Here is a 26,876-nt window from a genome sequence, read left to right as displayed (position 1 = left end):
GTATACATATATTCACATATACATATATCCACCTCATCACTCCACCACAGGCGCACGTGACAGGGTATTAGCTAATACATTCATTTACTCATTTCATTTATGCATTTGGCAGATGCTTTTATCCCAAGCGACTTACAGTGCACTTATTACAGGGACAATCCCCCTGGAGCAACCTGGAGTTAAGTGCCTTGCTCAAGGACACAATGGTGGTGGCCATGGCGATCGAACCAGCGACCTTCTGATTAACAGTTATGTGCTTTAGCCCACTATGCCACCACCACTCCATGACATTATCAGCCCCATTAATGTGTTCAATCCTCACAGTATAAGACTGTAACAAAAGAATCCATCTAATCAACCGTTGGCTTGGACTCTGCAATGAATGGAGGATTTGGAATGGACGATTACTTTGTCACACAGGAGCAGCAGACATCAACAGTTTCATATTCTCAAATGCTCGTTGACATTGCGAAGACCACTCAAACTTAACAGAACTCTTCTGTTCTTCATCCATCCATCCATCCATCTTCAACCACTTATCCAATGTCGGGTCGTGGGGGCAGCTAGTTAAAGGACAAGCGACAGGTGAAAAATTATGGACAATCTTCGCTAGTAGCCAGCCATCCCAAAACATCTCATCAGCTCCTTCCTACAGGGCGTAGGGAAATTTTCTATTGTGAGCACTTTAAGACGCACTCGACCCTGACCTACCTCCTTTTCCAAATAGGAGACCGTTGCGCGAGCAAACTCTCATTTGGACAGGTTTAGTCAACCTAGCCTCCATTAGACGCTGGAACAAGGTTCGGACACTGTTCACATGCTGATCCCAGCTGTCACTATAAACGATAATATCGTCCAAATAAACGGCACAGCCCTCCAAACCAGAGACTACACTGTTCATTAACCTTTGAAAGGTTGCTGGAGCATTTTGCAACCCAAAACTCATAACAGAATACGAGTATAACCCTGAGGAAATAATAAAATCTGTTATTTCCTATGCCCGAGATGTCAAAGGCACCTGCCAGTAACCCTTCAGCAAATCAACTTTACTAACATATCTCGCAGAGCCCACTTGGTCCACACAGTGCTCCATCCTAGGAAGTGTAAAAGCATCAGGTTTTGTGATTTTATTAATCTTCCGGTAATCCGTACAAAACCGAAATGTTCCATCCGATTTACTCACCAATAGACACGGTGATGCCCAACTAGAACATGAAGGCACTGCAATGTCATTCTCCAACATATATTGAACCTCAGACTGTAACTTTTTTAGTTTTTCAAAAGAAACACGATAAAACTGCTGACGTATAGGTGGAGTGTCACCCACGTCTACATCGTGCTCTATTAAATGGGTTCACAATGGAACATCCCCAAACAGTGATGGTAAATCCTATATTAACTGTGACAGCTCAGCCCCCTGTGAAATGGATAAATGAAATTACAACCTCCCTAGATCTTTAAGGGTTCCAGAGTTGTTTAACCGGGGTTGCAATACAGCATCATCAGGGACCTTAACACTTTCCGTATCCACTACAGTAGTTTGAACAAACCCACCTAACACCGAACTAGCCAACACGGTTGGTTTAAGAGTGATTTGATTTCAGTCACGGGAAAAATAGGGTTTCAATAGATTTACATGACAAACTTAGATTTCTTCCTGTCTGGAGTTGAACTTTCATAATTAAGATCAGATAACGACCGCACAATGGTGTAAGGCCCCACAAAAAATGGGGTGGCAACAGGGCCAGGACCTGATCACCCGGACTGAGTACACGCTGCTCAGACTGGCGATCGAAAAGCCTTTTCATCTTTATTTGAGCTTTCCCAAATTGTCTCGTGCTGCTTGACCGGCTAAAAATAACCGTCTTTGAAAGCCATTCACATACACCATTAAACAGTTTGGTGGTTCTTTTCCCTTTAAATGATCATGTAAAATATCAAGCGGACCGCGTACCTTATGTCCAAAGACTAATTCATTGGACTAAACCCCAAAATAGACTGCGTAACCTCCCTGGCGGCTAACAAAAGCCATGGAACTCCTTCATCCCAGTCTTGGTTCAATTCAATGCAATACGCATGCAAAAGAGCCTTTAGCGTTTGATGAAACCGCTCCAGCGCCTCATGACTCTGTGGATGGTACGTGCTGGACTAGTGATGCCGAATTCCCAATTGCTTTAACACCTCTGCAAACATTTTTGACGTAAAATTTGTCCCTTGTTCACTCTGAATGACTTTAGTTATTCCAAAAATAAAAATTAATTGAGACATGGCTTTAACGTGTCATTATCCATCACATAAGCCGCTGGATAATGAGTACTCTGACACGTTACGGTCAACAAATATTTATTTCCCGACTTCGAGGGAGGTAATGGACCGACACAATCTATTAAAAATGCTCAAACGGTTTATCCACAGGAGGTATTGGGCACAGCGGAGCCTGTTTCAGGGGCTGATTAGGTTTTCCAGTCAGTTGACAGGTTTGACATATTTGAATAAGCCGTGAAATGTCTCTTCAATAACGGGCAATAAAAATGGTGCAAAATTCGGTCATATGTTTTCTTTACCCCTAAATGACCTGCTATATCACAGTGGTATCTCTAAATTTGTATGGCACAACAACCTGGACAATGGACTCTCCTCCGCAGTCTTCACTCTGAGCAAGCCACTTAAGCAAGAGCATCATCAATAAGGTATCCACTCGCAGCACTCTCCACATCCTCTGGTGGAAGAACCGCAGCAAACAAAGGCTTCAGCCCAGGATCATCCTTCTGAGCAGCCATAAGATCGGTCTGAGAAAAAGAAAAAGTAGACAACAGGAGAGACAATCCCGGAGCGACCGACTTAACCGGCCTACCGAAGTCCTGCGAGTTAGGGTCACAATCAGGTAGTATTTTAGTCTTTGAGCGTGTCACAACACAAGATTCATCCTGAACCATATCAGTAACCGGACCAGGAAGTGGAGATGGAGTAACAACAGTTGAGGGGGACAATTCCGTCCGCACACTCACCAGCCAAATTGCTTCCCCAAAATCATCTCCACGCCCTCTACCGGCACTGAAGGTCGCTCTCCCATAACCACCTCCGCATTTACTAACGGGGACTGCAAACATTTTTATGCAAAGGAACGGATAGTGTTTGAAGCGTAATTCCCCAAATCAAAAATGTTTTACCTACATTTGAATCTGCAGAATATGGAAGTACCGATTCCAAAATAAATGTCTCCGATGCACCTGTAAGATTTTAACAGGAACACTCAAATCCTTCGGAAATAATGGTGCATATCCTGTTGTTTGTCCAATTTTAGAACAATTTCTTTTTACCGCCGATATATTCTCTGTGCTTGGTACCACCTGAGCACAACTATTCAAAAATACAGGTGCAGAAATATTTACAGATCTTTTATTTTTACCGCATCCCTGTTTGCCTTTAAGGACAGGGCATTCATTCTTCCAATGTCCTTCTTCAAAACAATACCGACATATGGAGTCAGTTGCCATCCTTTGGTGAAGTGGTCCTCGATTATTTCTTTGCTGATAATAATTTCCGTTTCCGCAACCGCCATAAGCAAATCGATTCTGTTAAAACAAAATCATCTGCCAATTATGTGGCATCGGCTGCAACAGACTGTACCTTAGACATTGCACACCAACGATCAAAATGGTTTGTCAATTCTCTAGTAACCTCGTCATGTGTTTGTCTCTCCCCCTTTCTCCAGGTCCGAAAACATTGCCTGTAAGCTTCTGGAACTAATTCGAAAGCTTTAAGGACCACTGATTTCACGTTATCATAATTTCTTCTTTCCGCTACAGAAAGAGCAGTATATGCTTCCTGGGCTATTCCCACTAAGACAGACTGAAGTATCACTGTATGGTCAGCCTCAGTCCATCAGCTATGCTTTCAAACAATGAAAAGAACACAGTAGGATCGCTCTCATTAAATGCAGGCAAAAGTTTTAAGTTATTAATCAAATCAAAGCAACCCTGACCTCTCCTATTGTGATCGAAAGATAATATATCTTCACCTTGAAGTTTCAGCCTTTCAAATTTTAACTGAATTTCTTGATTTTGTTGTTCTACCGCCAATTTTTGCGTTACCAAATTCTTCAACTAATGTCTTAATTCAATAATCCGACATTCAATCCAAACCAAAATAAATAACGGTTAAAAAACATTCAGCCACGGTCATTCTTACGTTCTCCCCACCTAATTCTAACACCACCCTCTAACTAACTCCTCCCTAATCTTTGTGCGCTCCCGAGAGTCAAGCCCTTTGAAGCACTCAAATACCGATGGCGTGGAACCGAACAAACAGTTCAGAAACACCACCACGGCAGTGCACTCAACCCAGGAGATGCACAAAAATAGCAAACTAATAAAAAAAAAAACAACGCAAATTGTTGCTACAACATAGCTGGGGAGTACTTAAAATAGACACAATTTTAAACCGCAAGAACTCTCCTTCTAAAAGCTGATGACAAACACCGATCGACGCTCCAGTCAAAACTCTTCTGCCGTCTCCCCAATGCAAGTAATAAATGAACTAATTATTCAGTAATATTTACAGATGAACCAAATCAAAAATTAGATGAGCCCCCATATGTCACACCTGGCTCAACGATGCAACATTAAAGGGAGTCGACACGTCAATATTAACCCAAAATAATTTATTACAACAAAACTAAGTTAAACCAAAACAAAGGTTCCCTTAACCCGCGGCTCTGGCAAACTGCCTAAGCAACAGCTTAGAAGCCACCATTTCACGTTAGGTGCCATGAAGAGTTTCAGGTGTGCTTAAGTCATGCCCCAGTCACCAATCAGACCTACAAAGAAACAACCAAACCACAACAACTGGGTCATAACAGGCTGAAAAGCCACTTTCACACTGAGCCACTGAAATTGCTAGTACAAGCATTATCTTAACAAGATGCAAAACATTCTTGAAATCTGAGCAGTAGGGCTCTTTTGTCAATTGGACTTCCCGCAAACTGCTAAAGGAATTGTCTGCAAACTGTCCTTTAATCAGAGTTTTCAACCATCTCCATTCTGTTTGTACAGCATTCACGTCTCACTCATTCTTCAGCAAGATGTCTTGATACCATTTTAACAGTGTGTTAATCAAATTTTCTCCAAAAGTGGCCATGAATCATGACAACACTGAGAAGCATCTAATTATTGCTTTCCTCTGTGTACTTTTTTGCTGTGTTTTCTCTCATCATTTCAAATCGCCTTTCTAGTTCTTTAACAGTACTGTTCACAGTTTTTTTTCAATGTGGTGTTTTAGTTCATCTTTGAAGCTTGAAAGACTAGAGCCCTTAAGTTTAATGTTTTGAAATGCTTTCCCCATGTAGTCAGTAGCTGCTGTCTTTTTTGCACTTACGTTACTTTTCTCTTTGTCTGTTTATCTCTCTATGCTTTCTGTTGCTGAACCATTTTCATGCTTATCAGTTGAATGTTGTAGTCTTGTGTGGACCCACCCTCAGAACGATCCAGTGCTGGTCAGACCAATCAGACTCTGCGCTACAAGACTGTTTTGATCACGTGGACTGGGAGATGTTCCGGTCCGCCTCTGATGACAACATCGAGGCTTGCGCTGATAGCGTAACGTGTTTCATCATGAAGTGCGTAGAGGACGTTGTGCCAACCAAAACAATACGGATCTACCCCAACCAGAAACCATGGGTTAACGGCGATGTTCACGCGGCACTTAATGCGCGGACCTCCGCTTTTAATTCTGGGAACACGGAGGAGCATAAACCAGCCAGTTATGCCCTCCGTAACTGTATCAGTGCAGCCAAACGCCAGTACAGGCACAAAATTGAAGGACAGTTCAACACCACAGACTCTAGAAGTATGTGGCAGGGAATTAACATCACGGAGTGCAAAAGGAATAAAAACCGTGAACACCTGCCTCTCTCCCGGATGAGCTTTTATGCTTGTTTCGTGGACAATAACACCGCCCTCGCGGAGAGAGAGCACTTGCGGCTGACGCTACAGAGGATGGTTCACTCTCCGTCTCTGTTTTTTCAACCTGTCTCTCTCCCTGTCTGTAGTCCCCACATGCTTCAAAACGTCAACCTTTGTGCCTGTACCGAAGCAAGCCAAAATCACTTGCTTAAATGACTGGCGCCCTGTTGCTCTGACCCACATCATCAGCAAATGCTTTGAGAGGCTAATCGGAGATCACATCTGCTCTGTGCTGCCCACCTCTCTGGACCATTGCAGTTTGCCTACCGCAACAACCGCTCCACTGATGATGCCATTGCATCTACAATACACACTGCTCTCTCCCACCTGGAAAAAAGGAACACATATGTGAGAATGCTGTTTGTAGACTACAGCTCAGCATTCAACACCATAGTGCCCTCCAAGCTTGATGAGAAACTCCGGGCTTAAACAGCTCACTGTGCAGCTGGATCCTGGATTTCCTGTCAGGCAGACGTCAGGTGGTTAGAATGGGCAGCAACACCTCGTCATCACTGACCCTCAACACTGGAGCCCCGCAGGGCTGTGTTCTCAGCCCACTCCTGTATTCCCTATACACACATGACTGTGTGGCAACACATAGCTCCAATGCCATCATTAAGTTTGCTTTAAGACGATACAACAGTGGTAGGTCTGATCACTGACAATGATGAAACCCCCACTCTGACACGCTGTTGTCAGGAGCACAACCTCTCCCTCAACGTCAGTAAAACCAAGGAGCTTGTGATGGACTTGAGGAAGAAAGACAGAGAACACAGCCCCATCACCATTAATGGAGCACCGGTGGAGAGAGTCAGCAGTTTCAAGTTCCTCTGTGTCCACATTACTGAGGAACTCACATGGTCCGTCCACACTGAGGCCGTTGTGAAGAAGGCTCACCAGCGCCGCCTCTTCCTGAGATGGCTGAGGAAGTTTGGAATGAACCACCACATCCTCACACTGTTCTACACCAGTACTGTAGAGAGCATCCTGACTGGCTGCATCACCACCTGGTACGGCAATAGCACCGCCCACAACCACAAAGACCTGCAAAATGTGGTGCAAACTGCCAAACACCTCATCGGAGTTGAGCTTCCCTCCCTCCAGGACATATATAACCGGCAGTGTGTGAAAAAAGCTCGGAGGATCATCAGAGACTCCAGCCACCCGAGTCATGGGCTGCTCTCACCGCTACCATCAGGCAGGCGGTATCGCAGCATCAGGACCCGCGCCAGCCGACTACATGACAGCTTCTTCCCCCAAGCAATCAGACTTTTGAACATTTGATCTCTCATGATCAATATACATCAACACTGCACTTTATTAATCTATTATCTCACACTGGACTGTCATAATTATATTCTCCACAACACAACTACTGTATATATTTTTTTTATATACTCTTTATTAAATTTTTGTATTATATGTGTATTCTATATTGTGTGTATTGTTTACTGTAAATTGTATATTATTATTATTGTGTTGTGTAAGTATGTGTACATTAGATACACAATTGTGTTGTGTAAATATGTTTATTGTAATTGGTATATGTCTCTTTCATGACTGCTATGTTGCTCGGAACTGCACACAAGACTTTAACCTACTGTTGCACTTTTGTACAAGGTAATGTGACAATAAAGTGATTTGAGATGCATTTTTTTTCAGACTATCTGTATGAAATTAAGAAACCTCATTTATCACTGCCCCTCTATAGTTCAGATGTTCAAAAGTGTGCCTTTAGTACTGTTTAATTGTATGGTTTTGCAGTGTGTGTGTGTTTTGCATTTGTGGATGATCTTGGTACTTACTGACACAAAAGTGATATTGTGATGTTCTGAATGTGCAGTTCATGGAGAAGAGAAAAGAACTAAAGCAGGATGGACGTATGGAGAAAGAGCTCTCAGAATCATTCTGCTTCATGCTGTGTGACCCTCAAAAGGTGAACTCGTTTTCTTCATTATATCAACACGCACACACAACCATCCATTAGATCTTAATTTTCTGTTAAACAATACATGGTTTGTCATTCATTGTTTGTTTCTGATGCAGTTTGTGCTGGATTAATGTTCGGTCATAGCTGAACTACAGTGCAGTTACTGTGTTTATTAGGACTGGGAAAAAACGTATTCTGTTACAAATCGTGATTCTTGACCCAAACGATTCTAAAATCATCTCAGTGATTTAAATTTATTTTATTATAAAAAATTTTTTTAAAAAATTAAAAAAGCTTATCAAAATGTTGGATGCCGTATGTTGTGCCCCAGCAATATTTATAATCTAACAGCCAGGGTATTCATGCACAGTGGTGGGTAATTTTGCACATTTACCTGCCACTGTTAACAAGAAATGCCACTAGAAGCAAAGACGTATGCTTGAGGAAACAGTTCTGATTATATTTAAGAACAGACGAAAGATTTCGGCGATGCACGTGTCTGATTTGCTTTTATGTTCAGAAAATGATTTGTGATTTGGCGCCAACGTACACAGCGTGATCGTGTATCGCAGAACATGCTAAAATTGTCATCTGGGAGCAGTTTTTAAGAATAGTGTTGTCAATTAGAGCGCTGCTCAGACTATCTCAGGATGAATATGCAAATAACATGCAACAACATTGGGACTACAGGTGATGTCATAATTCAGTACAGCCTCAGAAATGGCACTTTAACAGGTTTAATCTAGCCTCCATTTGCATGTTGAAAAATTATCATTATGATGATAGTAATAGCTTTTGGTAATAAAATAACAAAATTAGATTTTAGTTAAAAAGGATATATTGTATATATTTATTTGTTGAATCCAACTGGACATAATGCAGCCTTATACATGGGTTCCTTTGCACTAATTAGTCGCCTAGCTCAGACAACGCACTGACTGGTCGATTGGTAGTTTTAAACTGGTAGTTTTGCACATCCTTACATTTTACTTGCAAATTCTGTTACAGACTGTTCTTCTATAGGAGTTAACATTGTTTTTTTTCTTTTTATTATGTTTTTATATAAAAATGCAATACTTACAGAATTGCAATATCACAATACATATCGATTCGGTTAGGAAATATTGTAATAGCGAATCAGGAGGTTTGTGGAAATATCCAGCCCTTGTTTTTGTTTTGTTTGATTGTTGTAGGTCCCAGTGATGTGTGAGAAAGGGCTGTGTGTTGGCAGCAGCTGGATGAATATGTTGGGGAATCCCTCTAAAGGTGAAGCACTCAAACAAATCACACTTTTAGACAGACATCTAGACATTTTCAAAAGACTAAACAACATCTAGAGTTTTCATAAGTCTGCTGATGTAACTTAAGTGTTTTCATGTTGATTGAGTGTATTAGAAACGCAGTCATCAGGCTCATTCCTGTGATGCAGTACCTTTTCAACTCTTAAAACTTTTAACTTTAAAAAAATGTAAATCTGTATGCTTGTTTTGTAGTTTCAGGATGTTTTTCTATAAAAGGGTACAGCAGACTTTCAGAAATATGCTTTGGCCAAGATCGGGCACTTAAGCTTCATTAATTGTCTGCAACTGATTTAAATTTATTTGGTGGAAAAATTTCAAAGTTTTTTTTCTTAAAAGATTAACTGCATTTTCTTTCAATATAATGTCATGACAAAGGTTTTATTAAAAACGCAATGAAAACTGATTGCGCTCATCATTATTCAGCAAAACAGTGAAAACAAAGTATATTGAAAAAAATATCTGTGACTAAGCTTACTTTTTTTTTTTTTTTTCTGTGTACTTTCTGTATTACATAAAAACACAAAACATTTATAAGTATGCCTATGTACCTTTTAAAATATGCAAAATATAACAAACCTAAAGTGATAGTGCTGTAGGAGCATTGTTAAAATATAATCGCTTACCCCAAAGTTTTAAATATCTGCCGTCATGGTAACGTAGGGTCAGACTGTATGAACTTGCTAAAGATTAGGCTACGGTGGACACCGGATTGATTCCATCCGCACCGCAAGACTTCATGACAACGGTTGCGCCCTCTCATAGTCTCTAGTGAAGAGCGCGACAGAACAACAGTGATGTGGATGACTGCACTGATCTTTCTGTGCTGTAATCTTGAATATTGTTTTAGCACCAAACATTGCCTCTTTTCCCTGCATGTGTGTAGACATGAAGCGGCGCATGAGTTGATGTGGTTTCAAAGCACCTTTTAGAGCATAACGTTTTTATCCCTTTTCTTTATTAATCAGCATGTTTCGAGCCTTTAATAATAAACAAATCCATTTCTGTTCTAATTTTGTGAAAATTAATTATATGTCGGGAATGGATAAGGAAAGACTAAAATTACTATTTGGTAGACTAGTCTCTCACTTTAATGAAAATATACTAATGTTTTTAAAATTTTTAAACGTTTTCTAAAGTTTCTCTCGGGACACTCCTGAACCCACATTCAGCATCATTCCAAAGTCACAAGGGCTTCTATGCCCCATACTTTGGTATCTGAATCTAAAGAAATATAAAAAATATTTCATTTTAATGTAAAAATATTCCATCAAATACTGGACTGCTGTCACTATTCTTCAGAACAAACAGATCTTTTAACATTTTCAATTGATAAACGGTAAAAAATTGTAAAATTGGTAAAATATCCCTCAGACACTGCTTTGGCCGTCTCTTGACCCCCTGTGCAGTTTTGTTGAGACTATTTTGACTGTTTAGAATAAATTTTTTCTTCTTTTCTTCCGTCAACTTTTAAATAAAAAAAGAAAGTGCAATGTGTAAATGTATATCATGATAAATATCAAACAATATGAAAAAGATTATCGTGATAACAATTTTGGCCATATTGCCCAGCCCTACCATAAAGTTCAGCAAATCACTTGTGCACTACTTTTTAGTTCTTCTCAAGTGAAGTCTCTTCTGAAGCCATATGAGAGTTTTGTGTTAGTAACAAACAGAAATTCGTGTTCATTGCGCACTGCTGTGAGCACTGGGCTGTCAAGAGCTGTATGCACAGGTCTAGTTGAAATTACTACCGTAATTTCCGGACTATTGAGCCCACTGATTTTTAAATAAAATATTATTTTGAACATAAATAAGCCGCACCTGTCTATAAGCCGCAGGTGCCTACCGGTACATTGAAACAAATGAACTTTACTTAGGCTTTAACGAAACACGGCTTGTAACAAAAATAAATAGGCTTTAACGAAACACGGTGTGGCAGCTGGGGCGTGGTCAAGCGCCCGTCCGGGAGAGAAAAGTGGTAAGCATGGGGAGAGCGGCATAAAAAGGCAGCAGCCACAGAGCTGAGAGAGTGACACACGTCAGTCTAGTGTTGGCGCATAGAAGAATTGAGAAACTTTATAAAATTGATTGTAAACATTGCTGTGGCCATTAAAAGCCTTACCTGGAACGTCAAGTGCCCTGCTGAAAACTGTCACACTGGTGCCCGTGTGACAGTTTTCCCAAGAAGGACATGTGAAGCAGGGCACTTGAAATTAGACACCGGTGTTAGACATAATTTAGCGCAGGTGTAAGCGCCCTTACCGCTTTTCACTCCCGGACGGGCGTTTGACCATGCCCCTGCTGCCACACACAGCTTGTAATAAAACATTTGCAGTAAATAATGGCCTACCAAGAAAGTCATTGGTCACTATCTTCCTCGTCCTGTGCACTGGAACCACTGAAGTCATCTCCTTCGGTGTCGGAGTTGAATAGCCTCAGATTTAGTTGTCTTTTTGCACTGAGTCAATTCCTCACGCTGCTGTTTCCAACGTCTTATCATCGACTCATTAAGACCAAGCTCCCGTGCAGCAGCTCTATTTCCTTTTCAACAGCCAGATCAATCGCCTTCAACTTGAAAGCAGCATCATATGCGTTTCTCCATGTCTTTGCCATGGTGAGGGTGACAAAATTACTACCGTAATCAGAATGATGGGAAGTTTGAGCGCTCGATTTAATCTAAACAGTAAACAAAAAAGTTGTTTTGACCTTAACTCGTTCGGCAATTTCATTGGTCTAATGAAATCTTCACGCCGCCAAAAAACTGAGCACGTCACAGAATGTTTTTTATATATATATATATAACATTTGAAAGCGGGAAAAATCCATATATTAGCCGCGTCATTGTATAAGCTGCGAGGTTCAAAGCGTGGGAAAAAAGTTGCGGCTTATAGTCCGGAAATTACGGTACTTGAAATTTCAAATACACAGTATGTACTACTTGGTAGCAAAAAGGCAAATTTTTTTTTATATAAAATATGACATTATTACTAGTGAAAATGTCTATTCCTGCTGGAATAACTAGTAAAAATTCTAACTTTTTTATCTTGAATCGTGTTTACACTAGTTGCAATTTTCATCTTCGGTTTAGTCCCAAGAGATTGGTACTGACATTAATGAGACATGGAAAGTAATTTTGGACCGGGTGTATTCCTCCTCCCTCTGCGCACATCACAGGCTCATACAGTGCAAGGTGGTTCAGCACACTGGTCAAAGAGCAGGTTAGCTCGTATAAACCCTTCTATTGACCCGGAGTATGACAGGTGTCATTCTGGTTCAGCCACTCTAATCCATATATTTTGGACCTGCCCTGCCCTGTCTACCTTTTTGAAGCTATCTTTTGTCTCGTTGTCAGCCATTACCTCTGTGGATATCCCACCCTGACCAATTACTGGTTGTTTGGGGTTCTCCCACCTGACCACCATTTGCCTTCAAACTTCTCAGATTTTGTAGCTTTTTCAACTCTTTTGGCAAGGCGTCTAATTATATTGAAATGTACAGCATAATAGGAATGAGCCATCATTTAGTGCCAAAACTGAAAAACTGAATAAAGATGTTGATTTTGCAGGTGTCTATCTGTGTCAGTTTTCTGATTTACTTCAAATCACCCCGATGGAGGCTGGAGCGACCGGAATCATCATAATTTTTAAAGTGATAAAGGTAGTTCATCAGTAGTTTTGAATTATTTAGTGGATCAAATGAGTCTTCAAATGAAAACATTTGTTTTTGTGCCTTTTTGATCAAGACTTTTTCCAAATGAAACTAATAATATTATTGACATGTCATAAATCTCTCTTACTCTCAGGGTAAAGTAAAGAGTGTACACGAATGTATGTCCAGAAATATGGATCCTACACCTAAATTTGACAGCCATTTCTCCAAGAATTTGACTCGAGTGACCTCCTTGCAGTCATTCAGGGCATTTGAGTATACTCAGGTAAAAAAAAATGTTCTGTTTGCAGCATTCAAGTACATTCAGCCAGTGTTTTAAGTAGAATTTGAGTGTACATATTTTTAGCGTATGGGCTACAACAGTAGATGAACACGTCAGGTTCCACTTCTGTTAGCCAACCCGATGTGGTCTTCTGCTGATATAGCCCATTTGCCTCAAGGTTTGACGTTTTGTGCATTCTGAGATGCTACTCTGCGCAGTGCGCACTACAATTGTACAGAGCTGTTATCTGAGTTACCTTAGCCTTTGTGTCAGCTCAAACGAGGCTGACCATTCTCCGTTGACCTCCGTTGAAAACATCTCCGTTGAAGATGTTTTCTTTGTTTTTGGCACCATTCAGAGGAAATTCTAGAGACTGTTCTGCTTGAACATTAACTGAAGCGCCTGACCCTTATCTGCTTGATTTTATGCATTCCACTGCTGCCACATGATTGGCTGATTAGATAATCGGATGAATAAGTAGATGTACAGATGTACCTAATAAAGTGGTTGGTGACTGTACTTGGGAAAAATCAAGTGCTCATTTTAGCATTTAAATATACTTGGAGAAAAATAAAGTGCTATTTATTATTAGCGTTTCCTTTTTAAAATAAGGTTTTTAGCTTTCGTGTATACGGTGGCAAAAGAAGTGCTGTTTAAGCAATTGAATGTTCTTGGGTGCAATAAAATGCTGTTCATTCAAGTAGGCCTGACTGTAGTTTGTCTCCACAGCAATACTTCTATGAATATGTGGATTTTGAGATTTCGTCCAGGCCGAGACACGTGCGTCCGTATGCGGTGGTCTCTTATCAATTGAAAAGCAAAGAGGCTTCGGCAGCTGCTGCCAAACCACTAGCTTCTCTCAGGTACCTCCCTGCTTTTTACTTCTTGGATTGCTCAGTGTTGTTGCTAATTTATCCAGCTCTAGTTTGTCATTACATGTTTTCTGTTCATCAGGTGCAACAGTCAGCCATCAGGGACCAGCAAAGGTGAGCATTTATACTCACTGGAACATCAGTTCCGATCTGAACAGTTTACTTGTACACAAGTCATCTAAAAATGTCTGAATGTCATTGCATTAGGTCAGATACAGCATATCAAAACAAGTGTCATCTACAAATAAATTATGTTACAGATTTCCTCATAACTGACTTTTCTGAGCCATTTTTGTAATGATTTTTAACCAACTGTTCCAAATATTATTTAATCCTATGATGTTCAACCATTTTGAAGTGTGACTTAAGTGTCCAAATACTTTTAGGGTTTGTGCTCTTTGAATGCAGATTTGTGAAATGTTGATCTCTTGTAATAGGCAGGCGAAGCTACACAGTATGGCGGGGACATTTCGTGAATGGGGGGAAGGACATGTATCAGGCTTGCCTTCGGTCTCTCTCTCAAACTTTTCTGCCCTACAAACTGTGAGTAACATAGACAACAACAGTAGGTATGGGAATCGTAAGGAATGTTATGATACCAGTTCTGATTCCTTTTAACGATTCCAGTTCCTTAATGGTTCCATAATTAATTTGAAGAATTATTCAGAAATAAGAAATGCAATTCGTATTGGATGTACTGCCCTCAGCTGCCTGTCATGCACTAATTATAAACCGGCTGATAAGAGTCGTTCGGGAGGTAGCACTGATTGTTTTGCGCTTTAAACGAACTGACACAAAGACTCATTCACTCGGGAGTTGGACTACACCGGTCACGTTGTATTTTTTCTGCTGCTGGTTTAGTAATGGTTTTGGATTGTCACTGAATGGTAGCGCAGGAAACAGTGCAGGAGTATTTTAACATGGTGTAAATTGGCATAAGTATGCATGTTAACCCTCTGGGGTCTGAGGGTATTTTGGGCCCTGGAGAAGTTTTAACATGCCTTGACATTTATGATTTTTTTCAGTTGCTTATAAACATATTAATGGCTAAAGTCTGATGACACTGTATTCAGCACAAACTGGGCTACAATAAAATGTGAGCAACATGTATGTACATGTTTGTATTTGAGGAAATAATGTTTACGCGTGGTTTTTGAAAAAAACTCAATTAAGTCATTGAAATAAGGCCATAATAACACATACTAAACATTTGTCCACAAGACTTTTGAGAACTGGATCTTGTAGCCTAGAGTTTTTGCTACAAAATGATGTGAAAACCATGATCACTCATTCATAAACAATATAGTAATTTAACTTTTGTAAGACACTTTTAGTGTTAGAAAGGTCATATGCGAGGAGGCGTAAACTATCATGAATATTGAGGTGATTTACACCTGAGGACACAAAAGACCCCTCCCCTGGGCCCATCAATGAGGAATGTGATGACAAAGAGAATGAATGTGAGGAGACTTAATGATCAAACTCAAATTTTAAATTAAAAGAAGTAAAAGACTATACATTTTCTTTAAATAAAGACTACTTAATTTTAGACCTACCGTTTAAAAGAAGTCTCTTCTGCTCACCAAGACTGCAATATTTGATCCAAAATACAGTAAAAACAGTGATATTTTGAAGTATTTTTACAATTTAAAAGAACAGTTTTCTATTTGAATATATTGTAAAATGCATTTGTGATCAAAGCAAATTTCAGCATCATTACTGCAGTCTTAAGTGTCACATTATCCTTCAGAAATCATAATAATATGCTGATTTTCTAATATGGGCATATTTAAAGTGCATTTTACTCATTTAACCTGAACACATATTTTCAAGCACAAGCTTTGTTGATGATAATGAGGCAGCATAAACACTAGTTAAAATATATTCTAAACATTCATAATATTTTTATATAATATTTATTAGAGGTCGACCGATATGGGTTTTTTCAGGCCGATGCCGATCTTTTGAAATCTGGGTCGGCCGATGGCTGATTAATGCTGCCGATTTAATTTGGACGATATGTGCTTGTTTTTTTACCTCTTATTTTAACCTTTTATTTGAAAGATAAAATGTAACACAAATAATTACTTAAAATAGACAAAATTTCTCGACAAATACATTTATTGAACACTTGACCAATCTGCACTTGTACACTTAATGTAAAAACATATTGTATAAATAATGTATAACAAATGTATTAAATAAACGAAGCAGGTGTTAAGAACTGCTCACGAATGAGACACGAATGTTGAGATCCAAATGCAGCTTTAATTAAGGGGCAATCCAGACACGTAATCCAATATTCAGAGCATCCAAGAGAAGCACAGGCATAACAAGGGGTGGGTTTAATGGGTTAAGGTTTTAATGGTATTACTACTCTTACCGATACTGCTTTTTGATCCGGTACTTTAACAGTATTCTTATCGGTTCTTTTTGTTATATATATATATATATATTTTCTAAAAAGAAATATATGGTCTAAAAAGAAATCTAATAAAGTAATCAATTGTAAAATAACACTGCATAGTTTATCATAGATGGATTAATGCTTATTAAAGCAGAAGTTATTCATTCAAGAGCTGTAAGTGATTTTCTCTTTGCCTTTTGTTGTTTGATTCGCAGTAATGGCTCAATCGTCAGCATGTTGATTAGACCGCTTCCCCCTTTAAGACCGAGTGCAGTTCTAATAGGCTCCTGATGCACCATATTTTCTCCCAACTATTTCCACAATTACGTCCATTTAAGACATAATCTGTGTTTAAGTGAATCTCCAAGCTGGTCGTTTTGACATATTTTTTTGTGTATAGTTGATCGTTTAGACGCTCACATGAAATCCAAAGTAGCCTATACTTTGCTTGTCTCGTTGCGGTCCGTTTCGGAGCGCGCGCCACCTTGGGAACGGTATCTCTTGCGCTCTTATTAAACGTGTCCCGCAATTTAGCAACAGTAGCTAGCTGAATTTTACAACAATCACCGATCGTGCTGATTCTGACATTAAGTTTGAGTTTTAGGGAGAAATGTCAGTGCACCGCTGTGAAAGGAGGGAAGTTGTGCTAGACAGAATGCGGCTTATGTATAAATATTCTTTTTAGAATCTTTGGATGGCGAAATCTAAAATAAAATCAGACTAATATCACAGATCCAAAGTGTAACCAGGCTACGTTTAAATGTTTAGTTCTGTCACTCATTAAGCAGGGCTCGTGTTGTGCTCGCTGTGGCACTGCGTGAGCGAGATATCTCTCTCTCTCTCTCTCTCTCTCTCTCTCTCACTGCGAATAGCTCAATTGCATCACAGACAAATGGTTTCATATTATTATACATAGAAATGACTGGCGAGATAAAATAACTTTCTCTTTATAGCAATAATAAATGTATTTTCTTAATTTCTCCAGTACCGACAGCAAACCGAGCTTACCAAAGCCAGTCCTTCACTAGCCTATAGTGCGTTGGTATCTTTTTTATTACTTATTTCTCTGCATTGAGTGACAACCCTCTCAAATATAAACACACTGCTCTTCTGAGGAAAATGTTAACTCTTCCTTAATATCCAGGAGTTTCCTCGCCTGTGTATCATTACAAACGAGCAGCAATGTGAATTAAATGTTAACATCAAACCTCTGAACACTGTCGGGGGTGTTTACCATTTGATTTGATCGTCTCAGTACATTAGTGTATGAATGGTGCACTCTGCTGGTGAGTATGATCACATTATCTATAATTAGATGAACCGGTAAAAAATGTACAGTGCTGTGTTTCTTACAGATTACATTGCAGGAGAATATTTGTTTTAAATTTGAATTGTTTTATTTAAAAGTAGACATTTTAAGCTTTCTTTAGACATATGTTTCATGTTTGTGTGATAAGTATTTGTGGAGTTTCAGTTCATTTCAGTACACAAAAGTAGACCCTTTATAGTCTCTAATGATGTCTTATCTGTATGCCCCAAAATGACGGAGTATTTTAAGTTGCTTCTGCTGTAATGACGAAAACATCCAGCAGGAAGCGCCGGCGCGTCCGTCGACCCCAGAGGGTTAAACAACCTTTTAACGGAACCAAAATTCATGAAAATCATATGTAAAAGTTTTAAATTGGAACTGGTTCTCACTTCCCATTCCTGAACAACAGCCACCTTTAGTGATTGACATTGTACACAAGAAATCACTTTGAAACTGAATGATGTCTTCTCTGTTTTAGGCCAGAGAGGATAGAGATTGGTAAAGTGATGAATCTGGAGCAGGTGAAGCAGAAGATCCCATCAGCTCTCTTCTCTTGGACTCTCTACACCGGCAGCCATGAAGGTCTGAGCACTTGTTTAACACTCAACACTCCAGAGTTCATTTCAAGTGTGCTATTTGCATTTGGAATCTGTTGCTGTCAACTCTCAATATGAGATCCAAAGAGCTGTCACTATCAGTGAAGCAAGCCATCATTAGGCTGAAAAATCTAAACAAACCCATCAGAGAGATAGCAAAAACATTAGGTGTGGCTAAAGCAACTGTTTGGAACATTCCTAAAAAGAAAGAACGCACCGGTGAGCTCAGCAACACCAAAAGACCCGGAAGACCACGGAAAACAACTGTGGTGGATGACCGAAGAATTCTTTCCCTGGTGAAGAAAACACCCTTCACAACAGTTGGCCAGATCAAGAACACTCTCCAGGAGGTTTCTCCAAAAGATGTAAACCATTGGTGAGCCTCAAAAACAAGAAGGCCAGATTAGAGTTTGCCAAACAACATCTAAAAAAGCCTTCACAGTTCTGGAACAAAATCCTATGGACAGATGAGACAAAGATCAACTTGTACCAGAGTGATGGGAAGAGAAGTGTATGGAGAAGGAAAGGAACTGCTCATGATCCAAAGCATACCACCTCATCAGTGAAGCATGGTGGTGGTAGTGTCATGGCGTGGGCATGTATGGCTGCCAATGGAACTGGTTCTCTTGTATTTATTGATGATGTGACTGCTGACAAAAGCAGCAGGATGAATTCTGAAGTGTTTCGGGCAATATTATCTGCTCATATTCAGCCAAATGCTTCAGAACTCATTGGACGGCGCTTCACAGTACAGATGGACAATGACCCGAAGCATACTGCGAAAGCAACCAAAGAGTTTTTTAAGGGAAAGAAGTGGAATGTTATGCAATGGCCAAGTCAATCGCCTGACCTGAATCCGATTGAGCATGCATTTCACTTGCTGAAGACAAAACTGAAGGGAAAATGCCCCAAGAACAAGCAGGAACTGAAGACAGTTGATTAATGGAGAAAATAATCTTGGGAGAAACCAGACTCACTGTGGGGGCCAGTTCCCCTCTGGCTAACATCATGAATATAATGTAAATATTACTTATGTATAGTTAAAATCATGGTCCATCCTGGATTAACTGCAGAAGTTCACATAGATGCAATTGTCCTAGTTAATTGGCTGATGAAGGCTTTTGTTGGCAATAGTTAATCTATGAATTCCATTTCAAGATCGTAGTCCATCAATAGACCGAGGTGATGCAGGCAGAGATCAGGGATGTGAAACGCAGTTCAACCAGGCCGGTAATTTCGGTGAGGTTCGGTGTGGTCCATCCTAAATCCAAGGTTCAGACAATGGCATATGAAGTATCCCATGTCTTATGGTTAGAGTTGGCATTAGTTAATCCTCTGAAGCCCATCATAATAGACTGAAGTGATGTTTGGCTGGCACCGGCAGCATTTAGTCATCATCATTCAGCGACATGTAGCAGTGGAGTCCAACACGAAGCATGAATGGTGCTGGATCCAGCCGGTTCTGGTGACCTCAGGATTGGAGTCCCGAGGTTGAGACAGGAAAACAAATAAAATAATATAAGCATAGATGCCATTAAATTTATTGCAGAGTTATAAATCATGATCTATGTTTCTGGTTCTGGCAGACCCAACTAAAGCAGCCTAATTGTGGGTTGGAGGACAAAGTCAAGTCAATTTTATTTGTATAGCGCCTTTCACAACACACATCGTTTCAAAGCAGCTTTACAGAATATCAGCATTAACAGACAATAAAACTGTAATGTCTATAAAGTCGATTAATCATCATTGTGTAATTTAGATAAAATACGATTTTTAATAGTGTTTAAAACGAATTAAATGATAATTGTATTAATAACCCCAGTGAGCAAGCTGTAGGCGACTGTGGCAAGGAACACAAAACTCCATAAGATGTAGATCAATGGAGAAAAATAACCTTGGGAGAAACCAGACTCACTGTGGGGGCCAGTTCCCCTCTGGCTAACATTATGAATGTAATGTAAATATTAATTATGTATAGGTAAAATCATGGTTTAAAATGATTAAACTAAGTGTTAAGGGTCAGTGATTAAACATCGATTGTGTTTGAACTGTAATATTAATGACCAAATTCTTTGATGTCCATCTTGATTAATTGCAGAAGTTCACATAGATGCAATTGTCCTTGTTAATTGGCTGATGAAGACTTCTGTTGGCAATAGTTAGTCTAAGCATTTCATTTCAAGATCGTAGTCCATAAATAGACTGAGGTGATGCAGGTTGGAGTTGGCATCATTTCATCCTCTGAAGTCCGTCATAATAGATTGAAGTGATGTTTGGCTGGCACCGGCTGCATTTAGTAATCATCATTCTGCGACATGTAGCAGTGGAGTCCAACATGAAGCAGGAATGGTGCTGATCCAGCCGGTTCTGGTGACCTCAGGATAGGAGTCCCGAGGTTGAGACAGGGAAACAAATAAAAAGATGTAAGCGTAGATGCCATTTAATTTATTGCAGAGTTAGAGATCATGCTCAATGTTTCTGGTTCCGGCAGACCCAACTAAAGCAGCCTAATTGTGGGTTGGAGGATAAATTAGGTGTATGCCTGGCTAAATAGATGAGTCTTTAGTCTAGACTTAAACTGAGAGAGTGTGTCTGCATCTCGAACAGTGTTTGGGAGACTATTCCATAGTTTGGGAGCCAAATATGAAAAGGATCTTCCTCCTCTAGTGGATTTTGATATTCTAGGAACTATTAATAGGCCAGAATTTTGCGATCTTAATGAACGTGTTGGAATATAGCGTGGTAGAAGATCACTTAAGTACTGCGGAGCTAGACCATTCAAAGCTTTGTACGTAGTTAACAGAATTTTAAAATCAATACGGAATTTAACAGGTAGCCAATGTAACGATGATAAAATGGATAATTAATACATTGCAAAGAGAGTTGCAAATATCATCAGACATATCCACAGTCTCTAACGTTAATAAATTAATAGAATACAAGAGGTGTATTGTTTTACTCATATTAAAAGCTGTTTATTTGTGCACAGCATAGTTACAGATGTTTTGAACAGACGTGGCTCACTTTTCACGTTTCTTTCATGAAACATAAACAGAATATGAGAAACTGTTACATACGATTACTCAAAGCAAATTCTCCCATTTAAAACAAGCACAAAACCACAGTGATGCAATGTGTAGATTCTGAGGAACTGTAATCTTCACAGAGCGTGTTTGACATCTGAATCGGTGAAGGGAATTGGGGTGGCTGCTCCCGAGGCCTAGTGCCTGCTGGATCCAACCTGTCAGTTCGACTTCTACAGAAATGCGATTTAGTATATATATGTGTATTTTTTTTTCTCTCAACAATGTGAATTTTGACCCAGTGCGACTATTTCCAGAAATATTTTTTGCACTGGATCTTGTAAAATGCTTGTAGAGGTTCTATGTTGCCTGATATACAATCAAAATTTTGTCTCTGGTTTGTTTTTGCAGTGTCTAAAAGTGGTATGTACTGCAGTCTGTTTGAGGTGGTGGAGAAGGACAAATCACCCAAGAGTTTGACCGCTTTACTGCAGAAACTGGAAGAGGAGGGGCTGGTGAGTGTTTGAATGGATGTGTTGCTGTTGTGGTCCGTGCATGAGCGAGCTGATCATTGTGTTGTCTGTGTAGGTGTTGGTGAATATGGTGAACGACAGCGGTTTTCTCTTCTTGCTGTCAGCCAGTCAGATGGCCAACTCACGCGGTATGACCTTATGATGGTGTTATGATGGTGTCAACTTTTTTATATTTCAAATAATTAAAACATCTATGTTCTTACAGAGCGCCGAAACACTTGGAAATCATCGTGTATACAAGCCCTTTTTATTTACCCTGAGAGGCGTGATGTGTTAAAGATTTGTGAGTATTTCACCAGAACACACTGGGAATGGAGGCCAGAAACACGCTTACGCAATTATGCAAACACAAAAGTGAATACAAATGTGTGGATCCGTTGTACAAATGGAACTTTCTTGCAAATTGAGATTTTTAGAAGAATATTTCAGCTTTGTAGGTCCTCACAATGCAAGTGTATTGTGACCAAGACTTTAAAGCTCCAAAAAGCACATACAGAGGCAGCATAAAAGTAATCCATAAGACTCCAGTAGTTTATTAATGTCTTCTGAAACGATCAGTTCAGTTTAGAGTGAGAACAGACCAAAATGTAACCCCTTTTTCACTATAAATCTTGACTGCAGTCTCCTGGGGGATCTTGATATCAAGCTTGATTACACTTCCTATAGTGCCATCTTGTGCTCTGCACATGCGTCAGTGGACTGCTCAAGGGGACGAGTGTCCTTAAAATGTCTGTTCTATTAAATCAGATGTGCTATTATTCAGGTTGTTAATTATATTACAATAGTTTAACTAACTTTAATTTACTAAGCAAGGTTTTCTTCCAATTGTTTTTCTGCCATGACAGTAAAAGTTCTCTGTAATACCTATTAGATGAAATTACTGTGAAGTCACACCACAGGTAACTGCTCTTCTGGGTTCTTTTGGATGCAGATTTCAATGTTGGTTATGGGCTGCACAGTGATTTTAATAATATCTTAAAAGTGCTTGATGTAAGATTGACAACAAGCGTTTGAAATGTGTACTGCAGCCCAAGTTCAAAATTTTGGACAGTTGTCTGCCCTGCCCCAGACTCGTTCATGTGGGTTGCCAAAATAAGGACATGCAACAGGATTTCTGGGCTTTAAGCTGTCTCCATCTTCCAAAAGCATCTCCAATATTTATCCTTGTTTTACAACCTACGTCTCTGGTTATGTTGGTTTTTAGACAGATTGCGAGGCTTTTTAGGTCGGGTGGAATCTGTATACTCTGATCCAGTTTGTTTGCTGACTTCCATTGCTGCAGCATGCAGTGTTGTTTGCTTGCAAACTTGTTCAAATCTCTCATCCCAGTGGTATTGAAATACTTATGGTGAGTGGGCAGTGGGCGGGATCACACAGGCCAGAACATAAACAGAAATTCCATCCCGGAATGGAAACTTCAAAGTAGAATATACAGGCTGTAGCATTGTTATCGGAGAAGCCAGTATTTCAACTTAGCATGTTTCCTAATCCTCTAATGTCATATTATGGTCATTTTATGATTTAGTACAGTAAAAATATTACATATAGCATCTTAAAGTATTATACTGTATAATAATGTTTGTTGTTAATATAAGTTATTATAAAGAGATTTGGCATTTGGCAGACGCTTTTATCCAAAGCGACTTACAGTGCACTTATTACAGGGACAATCCCCCCGGAGCAATCTGGAGTTAAGTGCCTTGCTCAAGGGCCCAACAGTGGCATCTTGGTGGTGCTGGGGCTTGAACCCCCGACCTTCTGGTCAGTAACCCTGAGCCTCAACCACTGAGCTGCCACTGCAGTAGGGATGTAACTGTTTCAAGGTTTCACAATATACCTTGGTTTTAAAATGGATTTTTATTATACCGTTGAAATCTTCTCATTGACAGTATTGCATGAAGATGAAGACTTCAGAACTTTTGTAAAATCCTAATCAGTTTAATTAAGACAGATTCTGCGACATATCTTGCATATCATTATATAAAATTGGCTAGATCAAATAAATCTTTAAATTGCGCAGTCCTCGTGTTGCATTTGACTGTCACTCAATTTTAAAAGTGACACGCATGTGTCGTGAGCACTGTGCCTCACAAGCACATCCGAAGTCCAGCACGAGCGCAACATATACAGACATGTCCGGACGAGCCTGAACTTTTGTTTCTGCTCTCTGGGATTACTTGTAAAAGACCCACGAAGCACCATCAATGTTGATGGCTACCCAGTCTGTAAAGTTTGCTCCAAAAATTATCGGCTTAGGCGGGAAACACTTCAAACCTTAAGCATCATCTCTGTGAGCACCATCCCTAGGAATTTGCGGAGATGAATTTATGTGGAAATACTGTACACGGGATAATAAATTATAGCCCGTTTCATAAAAACTCAAGATTCAATGTAGTTTTACATGATTTGTAATAACTAGTTAGGCTAAAGTTATGTTTATGCTTTGTCACATTCACAAATGCAGCAAATTGATTTAAAACCTCGTCCAAAATTACGATGTTCTTTTGCCTAAGTGCAGCGCAACAGCAGGCCAATTTGTTTGATAATACTAATAATATGTTTTATTTATAAAACATTGTACTAAATAGGGTTTACAAAATGCATGGCTTTTGGTGTTCAGGAAATTGACATTGAAAATATGCATGCTAGAAAATGACAGTGAAACTGTGGCAGAAATGGTCCGTATTGGACAGAAGACCAAAAATAAACTGCACATAAATAATATATCTTCAATAGGTATTGTTGAATTGAACTAAATCACTGTACACAATACTGGATGCATGTAAATGCATATTTGAAGCGTTAACGTGGGCAATAATCATTACAAATTATACAAATTCAATTTAATAAATAATAAAATGACATTAAATTGTAAATATTTAAGTTATAATCATCTGACTACTGTACATGTTTCTTTTTCTGTTTTTACTTTGTCGGATTAAGAATGTGTCCTGATGTTCAAGATCAGAAGTTAAAGGATTAAAGTTGAAGAAATCCAAAATAAAGTTCAAGAATTGGTTATAACCGAAATATTTATCTGTGTGTTTATCAGAAATAGCCTATTTTATAACCAAATATTGAACTCCTTTTAATATTATCAATGAACCTAAATACAGTGAAACCGTAATATCGTGGTCATTTTTGTGATGTTATCATACCGTTAGCAGGTCCACCTGCACTTGACCCATGTGTGCACAGTTTGATTGACATCAAACACAGCCCCTTGATGACCGCCTTCCCTGCTCATATATTTTTAGCAATTATTTAGTAAAAAAAAAAAACTAAAACCATTCAGAGTAAGACAACGTTCTTTATTAGAATATAAGTTTTTTGTATCCAGGTTGGGAATGAGCATTTACAAGCACTCCGCACAGTTAACCCCCCCCACCCCCAATTTGGAAAATGATGTCTCCCTGTCCATAAATCCTGATTGCGGCCCTGTCTGTGAAATATAATAATTGGTGTCAAATATGGAGTTTGTCCTGATCCACTGATCCTGATGGAAATTTAAAGAAGTCTAAATCTCCAATATCTGGGCAAACAGCATTTTTGAGAATTCAAAGCTGCTCTTTTCGGGCATGCCAAAAGAACCTGGAAGGCCAAAGATGAGCGTTTGTTTGTAAATAGAATCTTCATCGGTAGAAGCGTTTGCGTTCACATACTTGCGTAGATTATGTTTTGGGCTTAGATCAAGTCAAAATAATGTATTAATTATCATGCTTTATTTTATATAAACACTTTAATGTTTGTCTTCATAAAGTATCTAATCATTCTGAGATCTACGATCCTCCTGCATCGGAGCCCCCTGTCATGCCCCAACATGACATGTTTATCTCCGCCCTGCACTACGCCCTCAGCAAAGCTCGTGGTGACCCACCTACTGACCCCAGCGCCACTGTAGAGCAGCAGGTGTACGATTACCTCACTAGCCTGCGTGAAGGCAAACCACTGCAGCGTCTCAGGACCGACTACGATCCAAAGCTTGATGTGAGGGAGAAGCTCTTTCCCGCACCTAGACAGAAGAGCAACTGGGAGAACTTCATGCGTCCATATATCTTCAACCCCACCGTGTTTACCATGCTGCTGGAGAGGGTGAAGCAAAAGGTGGAAGAGCTTCAGGTTCAAAACAACCCGAGCGCAGAGCAGACTGACCCTCCTAGTGATCCTGAGAAAGTGAAAGAGCTGTTGAAGCTCATTCAGGTAAACAAGAGGAACTCTAAAGGAACATTGTCTGGTGCAGAAAGTCCAGATGTGGTGGAGGATACCTGCATGCTGAAGAGGAAGTTGGAGCTTGACGCTCCTGAAGGAAACTCAAAGCGTCAGAGAAATAAACCCATCAATAAGAATACCAGAGAAGGTGAGAAAAATTATGATTGTTTTTCAATGGCCGATATGGTACCAGTAACTAGAGAGTGGGATGGCCGTTATAATAATGATACATATGCAAAATTGGCTAATATATTTTAAATATAGTAATTAAGATGTACACATACACTTAAATTAACATTCAAACTTTCAAATAGTAGATGATAAAAATTAAACCAGATTTAATTAGCTTTATATTTTGAAAGGTGCTTTCCTGTACAAAACACTGTGATACAGCGACCAATGATGGATGAAGAAATTGTTTAAAACGTCATTATTTTTTACAAATCTGTTTAATGAAGCTAGTAGCATCTCCTTTAAAAAACAAATTACTATGTATGAGTAGGGCTGGGCAATATGGCAAATTGTGAATTCTATCTAAATATGAAATCCAATATACACTTATCAGCCTCAACATTAATACCATCTGCCTAATATTGTGTAGGTCCCCCTCATGCCGCCAAAACAGGGCAAACTATTCTTCTCACCACAATGGTACAGAGCGGTTATCTTAGTTACCGTAGACTTTGGCAGTTTGAAACAGTCTGGCAATTATCTGTTGACCTCTCATCAACAAGTTGATGTGACTGTTGTGTGTGAAAATCTCAAATGCTCAAACCAGCCCATCTGACCCCAACAATCATGC

General features: G+C 39.5%; 1 protein-coding gene across 2 annotated transcripts in view; it reads left to right on the top strand.

Moving 5' to 3' along the window:
- tasora (transcription activation suppressor a) overlaps positions 1-26,876 on the top strand; it is an 88,147-nt gene that overhangs the window by 25,738 nt on the left and 35,533 nt on the right. For both annotated transcript variants that reach the window (XM_052121691.1, XM_052121690.1), the window contains exons 3-14: positions 7,807-7,899; positions 9,087-9,159; positions 12,760-12,851; positions 12,997-13,128; positions 13,855-13,988; positions 14,080-14,111; positions 14,435-14,540; positions 18,192-18,295; positions 21,744-21,847; positions 21,921-21,993; positions 22,071-22,148; positions 25,626-26,222. In XM_052121691.1, coding sequence (XP_051977651.1) covers positions 7,807-7,899; positions 9,087-9,159; positions 12,760-12,851; positions 12,997-13,128; positions 13,855-13,988; positions 14,080-14,111; positions 14,435-14,540; positions 18,192-18,295; positions 21,744-21,847; positions 21,921-21,993; positions 22,071-22,148; positions 25,626-26,222 — 1,618 coding nt within the window. The remainder of the gene's footprint in view (positions 1-7,806; positions 7,900-9,086; positions 9,160-12,759; positions 12,852-12,996; positions 13,129-13,854; positions 13,989-14,079; positions 14,112-14,434; positions 14,541-18,191; positions 18,296-21,743; positions 21,848-21,920; positions 21,994-22,070; positions 22,149-25,625; positions 26,223-26,876) is intronic.

Source organism: Xyrauchen texanus, chromosome 48 (assembly GCF_025860055.1).
Source record: "Xyrauchen texanus isolate HMW12.3.18 chromosome 48, RBS_HiC_50CHRs, whole genome shotgun sequence".
In the NCBI taxonomy this organism is placed as follows: Eukaryota; Metazoa; Chordata; class Actinopteri; order Cypriniformes; family Catostomidae; genus Xyrauchen; species Xyrauchen texanus.
Note: the sequence above shows the minus strand (reverse complement) of the source record. Positions and strands in the feature narration are given on the sequence as shown.